The sequence below is a fragment of the Mya arenaria genome, chromosome 10 (assembly GCF_026914265.1).
Source record: "Mya arenaria isolate MELC-2E11 chromosome 10, ASM2691426v1".
Lineage (NCBI taxonomy): Eukaryota > Metazoa > Mollusca > Bivalvia > Myida > Myidae > Mya > Mya arenaria.
In genome coordinates, this window is record NC_069131.1 from 40,348,344 (window position 1) to 40,362,957 (window position 14,614).

Here is a 14,614-nt window from a genome sequence, read left to right on the forward strand (position 1 = left end):
ATTAAAAACAAACTATTTTCGTTTTCCATGTGTTTATATATGTTAAAAATTGGAAAAGCCTTGTTCAATGAGACTTAAGTCAACCTATACATCCATTACTGCAGTAGGCTGTTTATTCAATTCAATGCAATGCAGTATAGAATAGGTAATTTGAGACGCATTCAGTCAGATCTCAAGCGCGTTAAAATATAATTATAGCTTACAGTGCAAAATAGAATAGGTAATACGAAGACGCATGCAATGGACAATATCTTTCGGACTCGATACTTGATATCATTTATCTTTCGATAATGGATACATTAGGACCATCTTAGTTTAACCGACAATTGACACACTGTTCCTTTTTCTAAAAATTCAACGGTTATTTAACCATTGTGTCAGTACATAAACTTTTCTCGAAATATAAATGATGCCACGTGTCACAAAATATTTCAACTACATATGGTATCCCTAAAAAGACCCAGATCGCAAGCGTCATATTTGCTACTCATGAAATACTGAGTACACTTCCTTGTACCATCAATGTTGCATTTGCTATTGAAACAACATGTTGAGCACGTTATGTTGCATTTGTCATAATATATGTATACAATTTCATATTTATTTTCCGAATATTGTGGACATTTAAATACATGTGAAATTTGGAACATACAGATCATACTAAATGTAACAACACAACAGTAATGGTTTCTGATGTTAGAATAGATGCGTTGGCATAATGTAATTGCGTTTGGGAGGAAATTTCTCACGCACGTCTTCCTCAGAAACAAATCCTTAATAGTAATAGTGTTGTTTGGTTTGAATGATAATTAGGAAATTATATGCTTAATTAGTACCATTGGTCTGTAACACAGCTGTTAGTATGTGACCGCGTTTGTATGAACCCTGTCGATATGAGGAACCATTTTATGTTCTAATATTTCATGCATTATATAAATTGCACAATTTATAATAACCGCATTTTTACACGAGCGGATAATTTAACACGGGTACACATCATGAATTTCTCGCTACATCTTGTATTATTGCTAAAGATATGACGTAGGAAATGAGCCTAGATTTTTAGACTCAAATTCATCAAAATGAATTTTCAGCAGTGTAACAGTACGAGCATGTTCATAAAAAAAATAGATTGAGGATACAAATCTTTACTCTCGAGACTAGATAAAGGCGTAAGTAAATGTTGGCATGTACTTGCTGTCGGCATAGATACATTCACTACCTGTTTTACATCTAGATTAGAACACTTTACTTTTTAAAAAGGAAGTGCATACCTTACAACAAAATGTTAAAATTAACAAACAAACTACAAATGTATAACACAAATCATGAATAAAAATCAAATGAAAGTTCATATGGTTTCATTGGATGACTTCGTAATATATACGTACTTTAACTCAGACAACTTTTTTAAAGTACATATCTGTAAGAGTTGTCATAAAATCCGAAATGGAAAGCTCACATATTCATCTGGTTTGGCGAAACAATACTTCTTGAAATACATTGTGTATCAAACAATTGGGATTGTCAACAGGACAGATCATCTATATACTGGTACAACGTTCAGGCAGGAAAACCTAGTTATGTTCAAGCATTGACAAGCGTTTGTATATTTATTCTCAGCTTAGCTGTTGTCTAGCTTTTTTAATTAGTTTAAGCATCTGATACACTGGATATTCTAGCGGTGAAATTCGCATATTGACCATATTCAAATGACTTCATGTAGGACAACACGCATTCGTGGCAGAATTCAAATTGTGCCTGAAGGTAAATAACAGCATTCATGTTTTTAATAATATTTGTAGTTAACCAAACAATAGGATAACCTCCTTAAGTATGTGTACGACATTTACGTTTTACAGAAAATCATAAAAGATAACATTATCCGATAATATTTATTAACCCAAGATATATTGTTAAAATGTCAGACTTCAAACGTCTGAAAATGATCAAAGAATGTTAAAGAATAAAATAAACGTATTCCTTATTTACACTTATAAGCAACGGTTCTAAACATTACCTTGGTAGGAATTGCTGATTTCCGTATTGACTTGACCTTCCTTATTGTGTTAACAACGCTGACTTCCTGGTATATATCCATCTTTTCAATCAGAATGGAAACAACACAAAACAATGCACTTTTACCTGCCCCGTCTCTGAAATTAAATTGAATAAAAGTCAAATTTTATATTTAAAGCCTTATACATTGTATATTAACTTTTTTAAATGAATAATTACTGATTAGTTCCATTATAAACTTTGACTGGCAAATGTTAGTGCAACTTTAGATTTGGCTTCGTCTTTAATACTTGTGCCAGTTAGTTTTGTGGCCGCTATGCTTGTTTAATGCTATGGATGCCCTTCACATATCTCGATAATCAAAATAAATTGTTTAACTATGCAAAAAACAACTTAAAAACACCCACGTATTTTTTTGAAAAGTTTTGATTGCAATGCCTTTGCAGATAAAATGTAAATTACATCATGATAAATGAAAACACACATATGCATGTTGAAAAGATTATATTTAATGACATTCTATAGTAAATAAATGTATAAAAAACGGTACTCACAAACAATGAACTAGAACCGGGCCTCGGTTAGAAACTTCTCTTATGTTTGCGTCCACGCTTTTGATAAGATCAAGGTAATCTTTTGTTGATCTCGGGATGTCACTGGTATTATCCCATGTATTGAATTCAAAGTGAGTGACTTCCCTTTCAGAACAGTGCTGTTTAAAATTCAAGTTTTGAGACTGAGCAAAATATTTGTATTGATGTAGTGTTTGTAAGCAATAATCTATAAAACTTTATATGTCTTTACACAAACTGATCAGTTATAATATCTTAAAAATGTATATTTACCCCATTGGGTTCATTATGTTTGATCGCTAGGAGTCTTTTTGTGCAATAGCCGTGATTTTCTTGTTTGGTCCAGCTGACTTGAAACATGCCTTGTTTTAAAACGTGGTTTCCAGCAGGATAATACAATCCGACATTTTGTTTCTGAAATATTGGGATTTCCAATATGATTAACTAAAGTCACATGTGCCAGTTTCAGGTAGAAATGCTATTTTTTTAATATATGTTATTATATCCAAAAACGCTTTTCACCATCACTGACTGATTTTGTTACCTTTGACTAAAGTAAAAAGAAAACAACATCTACTGTTAACAATGTTAGCATTTATGAGTTTAATATGTATAAATAAATAACAATATATATCTTATGCTTAAAGGCCTATTTTAAGGAATGTTTGACATGTTAATCCCCTGCTGTGCATCTCCTGTTAACTGTTGTCACAGTAGTGGCAAATTTCCTGTGTATTCGTTTATTTGATCAGGGCCATTTAGGGTCCATTTTCATAATAAATATTTCAAAACTGCACAGCAGGTTACTTAGATTGGAGATCTGATAAGAGGAACCGAGGCAAGTAGATTAAGATCGATAACCAGAGGTTGTGTACTATACACAGTTTGTTTGTTGTTGTTTTTTGGTGGGGGAGGGTCACTTATAGAAGGCTTAACTTAGGCTTTTAACATAAATCACTCTTACAACTTTTAAATTAAGATAACCATACCTTTTGTTTTTGTATTGCAGGTTCAAAACATACGACGCATGTACACTTTTCCTGGAACAGCAGTGTCAAAAAGTCAACCACAGTTTCTTTCATAGGAGTTTGTACAACCAAGAAGTGATTCCTCTCTTTCAAGCTCTGAAAAAAGGAATTTCTTTAGTGGCTGATTGATTGATTCTGATGCGCTTGGCTCATTGAACTTGTCAATATTATTTCAACACTCACTGCAGTGCCTATTGGTTAGCATTATTTTGATATATTCTAGTAAATGGTTATCATGATTTGATCACATAATGTAAATCAATCAAGGTCTAAATGCTACTTACATCGATGTAAACTGCATTTATATATCCAGAAGCACCTGGTGGATTATTGAGGAACAGACAAGGTCTGTTGAGATCTCCTGCAATATACTCGTATACCATTAATGCAGCTTAAATATTTATGTTTTATATTCTAAAGTCAGTCTAGATGCATTTCCATTAAATTAAAATTAAACGGGAAATACAATTTCATTTTAACAGAGGAATGTAGCATGAAATGCAAATTAAACGATCACATTTTATTACAGAAAATTATTCGCACTATAGCAAATTCGAACAAATTCTAATTAAGCTTCATTTTGTATAATTTTATATCAAATTTAACAGAAGAAAAATTTGGCTATCAATACATATCTCGGATATATACGATAGACATGTTTATGCCCCCAGGATTAGAACATTACTACCCAACTTTCATCAGACTAAAAACGTTCAATTGTTTGAAATTCATTTAATATTTGGCATTTCGGAGCTTAATTCGGTTTACTTTGCTCATATACGAGTAATCGCGTCAATGACTGCAATTAGAACAATATCTGTTGTTGGGCAAATGTGAATTAATGCTTTTCAAAATCTTAACAAGTTATACAATATTGCCTTATATACTTCACAATATTCGCAAAATATGCAGGAAAACCATGACATGCCAACATGGTGAAGCAATTTTATTGAAGTGACGATCATGCACTTGATTCAATTGTTATAACTTTTAAATGAATATAGTTTTTGTTCTTATAAATATACAATTTGAAAGTGTCGCAGTTTTATTTTGGTTCGTGCATGTATAACGAAGACCAGTGAAACCAATGAAAGTCCTGGAATGTAAGTAGTTCATAGCTTGTTCTGCATAAGGTAAATATGAATCCATAACGAAAACATGCAAATCTTAACAATTGAAATTTAACTTAATATATCAACTCAAAATATTAAAATGATAAACGAGCGTCAGTTTTATCATACGAAATATCTGACAGACAGTATATTTGAAGTAGACCACATGAAGTAGCTTTGTTTTATGTCATTAAGACCTCCGTTAAGGTTTGTAAGTTATAAATATAATTGGTACACACATTGTATTCAGTATATATTATTGATTATTACACATCATCCATAAATAATGAAGTGACCTCCTTCATCTTACCACAGAAAATAATAATTGATTCTCTATTCCATAAAATGTAATGAAAAATCACACACTAGTGCATTAAGCAACATCATACTACCTGGTATGTCTGCAAATGGTCTGTTCTTTCCTTTCATTATCTTATTCCTCTCAACGGCATGCATTTCATTATCTGATGGCTTTTCTAAAACGGTTTGCATCTCCTGCATAATCACATAAATAGCTCTCTTTGCTTTATTGATAATTTTCACAGATTTGTTAATATGCAAAACTGGTTTGATATTGTCTACATCAGGGTGGTGAACAACGAATGCTTTGAATAGTGTTACGTTTGCAGATATTGTATTTGAATAATCATATCGATGATAACAGTGCCAATTAGTTAGAAATTAAGTTAAAAGGCGACAACGTTTAAACCTGAAATTGTCCGTCGAAGTCTTCATTCCCCATCTGCCTCATGTACTGGCGAAAATATTTCCCTCTTATTGGTTTGCTGATATCACTCAGTGAACAGACAAGCGCTCTATGTAAGAACTCGTACTGGTTCTAAATAGAAACATCCACTACGAGCTTGACTTTTGTTATACTCAATTTAATTTCACAGATTTTAAACAAAATTTAATCAGATGAAGTTTTGTTGGATTGATCTTAAAAATAGACAGTGTATGATCACACACACAAATATTTGGAGGGGCGTGAAATAATATTTTGAACAAACAATAAACAGCGTCGTTAACATGAAGGACCTTAACAGAACTCAAACAAGCATGATTTAGATACTAACATTAGCCGTTAAAAATATGCAACAATCAACAAAATTACTGTACCGGTTACTAGTGTGAAGGTATATACATAAATGGTTCAAAAGCAATGAAGATAATTATGTTGGAATGCCAAATTTATTGTAAGATATATAGTCTGTTCAGCTTAAGCAACACAACTATTATTGACCTGTTGCATTATACGAAAAATTAATCTACTTCTTATATCACAAATATGAATACTGACACTAAATGCATTGGCAACATTATCTGAGGAATTTAAGATATATATCATATCATAATGCACCTTGGTCTGTATCATATTGGCCCTATCGTGTCTCATGTTAATCACACAGCCAGGGATGTGTATTGATCCCTCACTCTCTCCCTCTTTTGTTAAAATATCTAGAGCGATGTATGTTCCAGTTCTTCCAACCCCAGCACTGAATGAGCCAATGACAAATGTTTTGAAATACGTGCATGCACAAGAGGTACGACGACAGTATTGTTTCTATGAAACTTCAACACACATAAATAGTGAAATGTTAAGAATACAGTATTTCATATACAAGTGTGTTTTTATAAATAATGGAATGATGAAAGAACTGTCTTATCAAACAAAATCCATAACGTTCTAACAATGAATATTTGCTGAAAATCATTAATATAATTTTAATTAAAGCAAACACATGAAGGCTTAGTTTGCTCGAACGGGTGGTGGTTATGCTACCTGTATATACTTGTAGTAACATTGGAGCTATTCCAAATAGAGCAACATTTACCTGCAGTGAACGAGAACAGGACCATCAAATTGGCTAGGTATGTTTTGCACTCTCTGTCTGAACTCAGTGATTCCTGTCACATCCTCCGGTACATCTTTGTCAGGCCAGCAGGTAAAGTGCAGGTGATGAAGTTCTCTGGTCTCGCGACCCTGACAATTTGCAATGAACAAGAGATAATAATGTTTGTTAACCTTAATTGTTTGCATAATGTTCACTAAATGAAAGATATAAGTGCACTATTTGTACAACTGTTCAAGGTTACAAATCCAATTTATAATACAATTGTGTAAGTCTTGTAGGATAGTTCATCGATGCTCCTTCAGCAAATTAAGTTTAAAATGACTTTTCATATACGCAGTGACATTTTAAATGAATATTTATTTCTTTTGCTGTTATGATTCATTTGAAGGCCTAAATGCTCGTTTCCGTAAATGTAATTATAATTACAAAAGCAATAATATTATCGTTTTGTTATTGTCTAAAAAATCTTCCTTAACTTTAACTTAAGAATTTGAATGTAAAATATGGTTAACAGCATGTACATTGAATACGGAAGTTTTATTTGAAGATTGATATTTTGCTTTAAAATACTGCACACTTGTTACACATTGTAATTCATCATACGATCGCAGTCGAAAGATAAGCTTGTTTGAATAACAAAATATTAAACTGAAGTAATCTTTGATAACCTTGATTTCACTCGAAAGAAAAGTTTGTTTGCATACATAAAAATATTTAAATTCTTTGCAACTGATGTAATCTTTACGATGTGCATTGTATTGATTTAGTCATAAAACAAAAAAAGATAGGTTGACTACTGAATATCGTCCACGTGCATTTTAAACGTAGCATTCGGATAGCCTTTTTTAAAAGAAATAATGTATATACCGAGATTAAATTTCAACCAATCTGCATAAGGTAGAAGACCTATCTGAACGTGTTGCGTATATTATATGTAGGAATGTGACCGAATATGGTTGTTCTTTCACTTATAATGCAGAACTGTTATACTATAATATATGAACTAATTACATAATTAAACACTATTGTTTGTTTCAATCACAACACCTTTGAAATTGTGAATTCCCTCCTCTTATAGTCGGCATATTCATTCTCGTTAAGACAGGAAATATAATGCATTCCGTAATTTTTACTGGTCCCAGGAGGTGGCCAATATTGCTCGCATTTGTCTTTCTGTAAGGTAATGCAAAACTTAAATTAACGTAAATGAGGTTTGATTGATCAACATAAGGAATAAAAGTTAGTGTGTCAATCATGTTTGAAAAGGGACTTATTGAATGTCAACTTGGTGAATATCTTTGGGAATGAAACAAGGAATATAATTTTTGCAAATAAATCTTTAAATTGTACATGTTTTGCAAACATCTTACTCCATCTTCAACAAGGTTGGTCAGCATGACAATTTTCTCCACTTTCTCTTGCCAGATCATCTGCCAAAATGGACTGAAATCCCCAAGCTGCTTTGACATGGGACCTTTAAGTAAACAGTGAAGATGATAACAGCTGAGTATTTAAGTAGACATGAACTCAATATCGTCCTTAATGTGTTTGTTATGCAAACAGTTTTGAGTATCCTTGAAGTACAAAATAACCTACTTGTAACCATATGTTCACAGTACGAAATGATATTGCAGCATGAGTTAGAAATCGTGTTATGATTGGGGCGATAAGAAACTATCAATTGCCTAATATATTTTAAGTTATAATTCAAACATTTAAAAGCCCATATATTACCTAAAGCTGCAATGTACGCATGTCGTTTATTATACCCCTGAAATAAACGTATAGTCTATGAGTTAAATCAATAACAACTCAATCATCACCTTCTATATGAGAAACAACTGTTCGATACTTGATGAAATGCTATCAATACTTTATATCTAATTTTATTAATGTTTGAAATATATATCGTTCACTTAATATAAAATGAAGGCTTATAGGCAACACATACGCAACACAAATTACGCTCACTTACATTTATGAAACTAGCATTGATGTAATCTGTCTGACAGTCGCGTAGCTTGACCCTTGTGTCGTCGTCTGTAAATATATACTAATATGTATCCAATAACATACAATAAACGTTCCCATAATTGATGAATTGATATTGTGATTAAATCATACGTACATTTTAACTAGACTAACATATGACACATATATCTCAAAGCATAAGCATGGTAAATTTATAGACAAGAGCAGCTCGGTTACATGGAAAGATAGACATGACCTGTCAAATGCATTTTTAAAATGATATCTCTTTACGCTTTTATCAAAACACAAACCATACATGGATAAATTCCTTTATATCTGTTTCGATGACTATGCTCGAGCTTCTGCGACACGGCGTATGATTTTGTCAATCCATAAGGAAATTTCTGCAAGGAAACTGGAACTGTCATATTATGCAATTGAATATAAGTCAATTAAAAGACAATCTAATTAGTTCCATAGTTCCATTCAGTTGTTGAATGTTTTTACCAAGAAAAAAATAGTTAAAAAATCTGAAATATTTAACGGGTGATGTTAGGGCCTTAAATAGGGAAGTTGTTTCTTTTACCTCAAATTCTTCTTCAATATCTATGACAGTTTTCTCGATCACGTATTTCGTTAAGTTGTTGACAGCGATTTTTTGATTATTGATTTTATCAGCGTTGTTGTAATATATACCGCCTTTCTCTTCAAAGGTGATTGCTCTTGCTCGAGCTATTTGGTCATCTTCATCTAAATGATTTTAATGGTGTTTTTATAACAGTGAAGAAGTATTCATTACAATTATTATACAAATATAGGTCAATTACAGTGTATATTTTTTGTCTAGACAAAACTTACTTGATGTTTACGTCTTTTTGAACTCCTTACAAATTCGAATTAATATACTCATACATATGAATATTAAACAGTAAAACCATACCTTAAAACAATGCAGTATGAGATGAAAAATTGTACAATCTAATGTTTACCATTTTCAAGGCCATCATCTTCAGTAGTTTCTTCTGTCATCACCAGTTGAACCTGGTGTGTTTGCATTATGTATTCTGTCTCTTGTTTGACGTTCTTTTGAATAATGCCTGAATCATCAGGTCCATTTGAGATGTCTTCGTATAATTTGTTTCCTTTAAGGCAAATAAATGTTTTCATTGCTCATATCCTAAACATATACAGTAAGTAATATGTAGTTGTCGAATAATACTTGTTATCACATTATAGGAAAATCAATCCACGGTGAAATTGTTGTAATGATTAATGTATGTGTCTATCTCTTTTCCAAAGGGTATAGGGTTCGAGCCCCACCTAGGTACGTTCTACAAATGGCCACGCAAACAGGACATCGTTAATATTGTCTACCCAGAACCCTTACTCGAAAATGTTGTAAATCACTGTCGTCACAATCAAGCAAAACAGCATACGTATACGTTTGATTATTTTACCAGTTTCTGCGTGGTGATCGGTTAATGAAGTACGAGGGTGGTGTGCCTGATTGCCACGATTGGACTCCATTTGCTGAGCGGGAACAGATGAATGTCCTAAAATAAACAGATTGAGCACAGGTTTTAAGAATATGAAATAACGACGCTTATATGTTGTTGTGTTGTTGTTTTTGCAATAACTTCCGTATGATAGTATAAAACAAACAAAGGACAAATGGACAAAGAAGGACAATAATGAAGGGACAATATAGCATTACTATTTTTCGGCACTGTAGCGTACACAACCGGCTGGGGTGTATGTATTACTTCGCTGTGTTGCTCTTCATCTCGTCGCTTTTTCCAGCATAACTCATTTCTTTGAAATGGAAACAAGACGAAAATGATGTAAGATATTTTAATGAATAATAACTGCATCTATTATCAATATTAATAATTTGGTTAAATATAAAAGTACTTCGTACAAAATATGAATAAACTTCGGTATAAATTATTATCTTTACATTATACCTCTGTTTGAGAATGATGACAGCAACGATAACCGCTACAAGTAAAAGAACAGCAGCAATCGACACACCAATTGCAGCACCAACGTTAAGTTTTTCTCCCTCTGTGGACTCATTCCATGTCGCTAAATTACCATTAAAATCAGCAAAAATCATGAAGTTCTTCTTATTAATATTTTTGAACAGAACACTAGTTGAACAAGTTTTTTTAAACGCTGTCCTTATTGGCACAAATTTTCATTCGACGATATAATAATACAGTGAGACTAGCAAAACCTTCACACCATTTATTGTTTTTAAGATCGTGCATAGCATTCGTGTTTTATTAATGCACGTTTGCTTTATTTCTATTGTTCAACTATCTCCTAGTTATATATTTTATTGTTATCTATGTAAAATAATATCATAAGAAAATGTAGAATGTAATAGCTGTTTACTTAAAAATGTATTACATAAATAGCAGAACTCACATGCATTCAAACAACCGTCCCCGTATGACCAATCTACACAGACGTCACATTTATCTCCTGTGTAAAATTCTTTACAAATACACTTTCCATCAATATGGGAGCAATTGTTCCCATCACAACCAACGCCATTAACACAAGAGTCGCATTTATTTCCAGTAAAATTAGGCTTACATATACACGTTCCATTACGGCTACATGTTTTTTTATTGCATCCAAAAGAGCACTTTTGGTCACATGTATTTTCACCGTAACGCCCGTCTACACAAACGTCACAATTTTCTCCTGTGTAAAATTCTTTGCAATTACACTTTCCATCAGTGGAGGAGCAAGTATTTTGTATGCAGCCCGGACTACATTCTTTTGAACAGTCTTCTCCATACCGATCTGCAATACAGTTTTCACATTTGTCACCACTATAATTACTTCTGCAGTTGCATGATCCATCACTTGGTTTACAATTATTCCCCTCACAACCTTGACTGCATTGTAAAGCGCAGTTTGCTCCATATCGGCCATCTACACACGAGTCGCAATTACTTCCAGTGAAATTGGGCTTACAATTTACACAGGTTCCGTCATTGTAGCATTTAGTTCCATGGCAAAGAGCAGAACAATTTTGGTTACATTTATTCTTCAATCCATAATGTCCGTCTATGCAGGAATGGCAATTTGTATAGTCGGTACACGTGCATGTTGAAGGAATGCATGTGTTCTTGCAGAAAATACTTGTGTTAAAATATCCAGGCTCGCACAACTCACAGTTAAATTGTGAACTGCAGAAACAATGAAGATATGTGCAATTAAGGTCACATTGGTCACCATATTTCCCAGGTGGACATCTTTCACAAACCACGACACTTATTAAACTAAACGATATTAGAATGATTAGCATTTTGGTATTAATTTTATTATCTTAAGTTTAGACAGATCTCCAACGTCAGTAAAAACTGAAACAGTCTTAATTCATCACCGCACAGTAAATGTTTACTACTTCAAATGATATCCGAAACTAATCGTGTTGATATGACAGACCAGGAAGTAAACTTACAAGGATTATAGAAGATTTGTCCTATACCGCTCAAGATCAGAGATGAGATCAGATATAAATCAGTTTCATGCATTTTAGTCGAATATTAACTTTAATGCAGCTGTTCAAATACCACCTTATTGTATGTGTTGTCCGTGTCGATAACTAATACAAAAACAAATGTGTATAAAATCGACCAGATAATAGGTTCATACTAATAATTGTATTAATAGTAAAATGTAAACTACAGGGACATATCAGCTTAAGATTTGACAATATATCAATGTAAAGGACACTTTCCCTGTCTGCCGCCTTAACCTAAACTGTGCTCTTTTATAAAGGCACGAAGGTCCACAGAAATAAAATTATACACACATATTAAAAAATCAACAAAAAACCTTACCACGACATGTTCGATACCAGAGAAATCGAACAAAATGCAATGTCACAGTGTGAGGGGATTTTGTTTGGTATACTATGATTTTGATAGGCTGTGTATTAATGAAATGTGAGAAGAACTGCAAACAATCTTGAAAAGAAGGATGGCAAGGTTGAATACCATTTGGTTACTTGTAGCAGTCTCCCCGATTGTGGTGGGGCAGATTGAATTTTGAGAGGGGAGAGTTGGAAGGTAAGACATGTTTGAACAAGGTAGAATAGTTCAATTTCTTTACTTCAACTATTTTTGTACCTTGGTTAAAAATTCTACATTGTATAAAAATCTGTATAAAAGAAACAAAAAACAGTAAATAAATATATCATGCTATATATGTTTAAAAGCTGATTCTAGTTACTTTCAATTACTTATACGGTTGAACAATGAGATGGGACAAAGCAAATGAGTAGTATGGCATACTCAACTGATTTCGGAGAATGATTGGGTAATGTCCGACAGTCTCCACCACGTTCGACGCCAAACGGTTATACCGTATACGGAAGAACAGATCGTTATGCTTTACATTGTTTCATTTTCCTTTAAACGAATGGATGGCGTTGGTTTAAAATGGAAAGTAAGAACCAGCAATTTTGTTACACCCAATCTACAGATTAACATTTACAAATCAAGAAATTAGTAACAAACACCTATGTTATACTGGATTTGAAAAGACCTACAGTGACGTCATAGCGTTATCCCATGAATGTATGCTTCATGGGGTTCCGCTATGACGTCACTGTTATTTTTAGTTAGTACTGAATTTTATGATCATATGCGTTATGCAGATTATTCGATGGTCAACTTTGAACAATATGGATTATATTTATCAAACAACGAGAATTGGATACACTTGTTTACATAAACCTTCTGTAAATACTTCATTTATTGATTTTCACCTCAGGGTATAAATTTATCAAACATGATTAACATATATTTACCGCAGCTATCTCACTGACATACCCTTTTACACCTTTTTTTTGTCTTTGAAAGAGCAATTTTTTGCGTAAATATCTGCAAACTAATGATAAAAGATTGCCGACAAAAGATCAGGTCGCAGATTTTCATATTTCTGTTCGAAAATTAAATGTTTATGGCTCAAACCATTACTTACGGTTTGATAAAATTGCATAAAACATCAATTTTTGAACTTAAATATATAAATCTGCGATCTAAATTTTTGTCAGCAGTCTTATATAACTAGTTTCTATGCATTTTCGCAAAAAATGGCTCGTTGCAAGACAAAGGAATAAAAAGAGTTGTTAAAACGTTCAATCTGTGAGAGTGCCTTTGTGAAGTGTTTCGTCTAATATCAATATCGTTAGAACAGCTATTTATGACCCAGCCATCGTTATCGTTTTCTACACTTGTACATATATATTTATCCCTTTGTATACAATTCCTCTCAAACATTTGATATGTAGTCGAGCTCCGTTTGCTCGAACTCGCTTGGTTCGAAATCCTCATTGGCTCGAACTGTATCTAAGAGACCGATCTCTTTAAACTTTAAGGTAAGCATTTCCGCTTAGCTCAACTTTGCCCATGCTCGAGGTATTTTTGCCGGTCGCTGGGAGTCCTCGCCAACGGGATTCGACTGTACGTCAAAACAGAGAAATTATTGGTCATAGTTTCGCATAAAACCTTTCCTCACCTGCTGACAGAGTAATAATTCCGGAGAGAAAGACGGTACTTAGGTATACTTTCAACGAATTTTGACCCTGTTGAAACGTGACCCTATGGGTCGTTTTTCAACGTTGATAATTGACTCGGGGTCATTTTTCAACGTTGAGAATTGACCCTGACAAAAATTCAACATTAAGTTTTGATCCAAAAATCAGTCGATTAATTTTGATCACAAATGGTGTCATTTTTGACAGGTGGTACGCATAGAGGCGTTCTTAAATTTGAAGCAATTCAATAAAAGCTATGACAACAACATCATTATGCAACGTTAAGCATGCGCGGATAAAGAATACAATGCCGGGGATCCAACTCCAATATTGATAACCAAAAGTGTTTCTTTAATTTCTCAATTATTTATGAACGAGAGAACAATGTAGTGTTTTACCGCGGATGCATGGTCTCTAATGCGTCCTATAAGGGAGCCTCACATAACGAAAGGGGTCCGATTTAAATTTGAAAGTGGAGGGGGGGGGGTGATGAACA

The 14,614-nt window shown here is 33.2% G+C and overlaps 1 protein-coding gene across 1 annotated transcript; it reads right to left on the reverse strand.

Moving 5' to 3' along the window:
* Positions 1 to 326: 326 nt before the first annotated feature.
* On the reverse strand, positions 327 to 11,975 carry LOC128206429 (receptor-type tyrosine-protein phosphatase alpha-like). The gene is made up of 21 exons (XM_052908854.1): positions 10,989 to 11,975; positions 10,523 to 10,643; positions 10,273 to 10,370; positions 10,016 to 10,111; positions 9,548 to 9,700; positions 9,145 to 9,308; positions 8,875 to 8,962; positions 8,563 to 8,627; positions 8,322 to 8,358; positions 7,958 to 8,061; positions 7,635 to 7,760; positions 6,567 to 6,715; positions 6,092 to 6,227; positions 5,441 to 5,569; positions 5,124 to 5,226; positions 3,904 to 3,980; positions 3,581 to 3,715; positions 2,865 to 3,005; positions 2,574 to 2,731; positions 2,021 to 2,156; positions 327 to 1,761 (listed from the first exon to the last, which is right to left on the reverse strand). Exons 1-21 carry the CDS (start codon positions 11,878 to 11,880, stop codon positions 1,654 to 1,656), a joined length of 3,216 nt encoding a protein of 1,071 aa, XP_052764814.1. The 5' UTR covers positions 11,881 to 11,975; the 3' UTR covers positions 327 to 1,653.
* Positions 11,976 to 14,614: the final 2,639 nt, after the last annotated feature.

Excerpts from the sequence above, each read along its gene's own strand:
- LOC128206429 (XM_052908854.1), bottom strand. The coding sequence starts at position 11,880 with ATGCTAATCATTCTAATATCGTTTAGTTTAATAAGTGTCGTGGTTTGT. Across the intron at positions 9,701-10,015 it reads CGATCACCACGCAGAAACTG|GAAACAAATTATACGAAGAC; the intron begins GTAAAATAATCA and ends TTTGCCTTAAAG. Across the intron at positions 6,716-7,634 it reads GGGAATTCACAATTTCAAAG|GGTCGCGAGACCAGAGAACT; the intron begins GTGTTGTGATTG and ends GCAAATTGTCAG.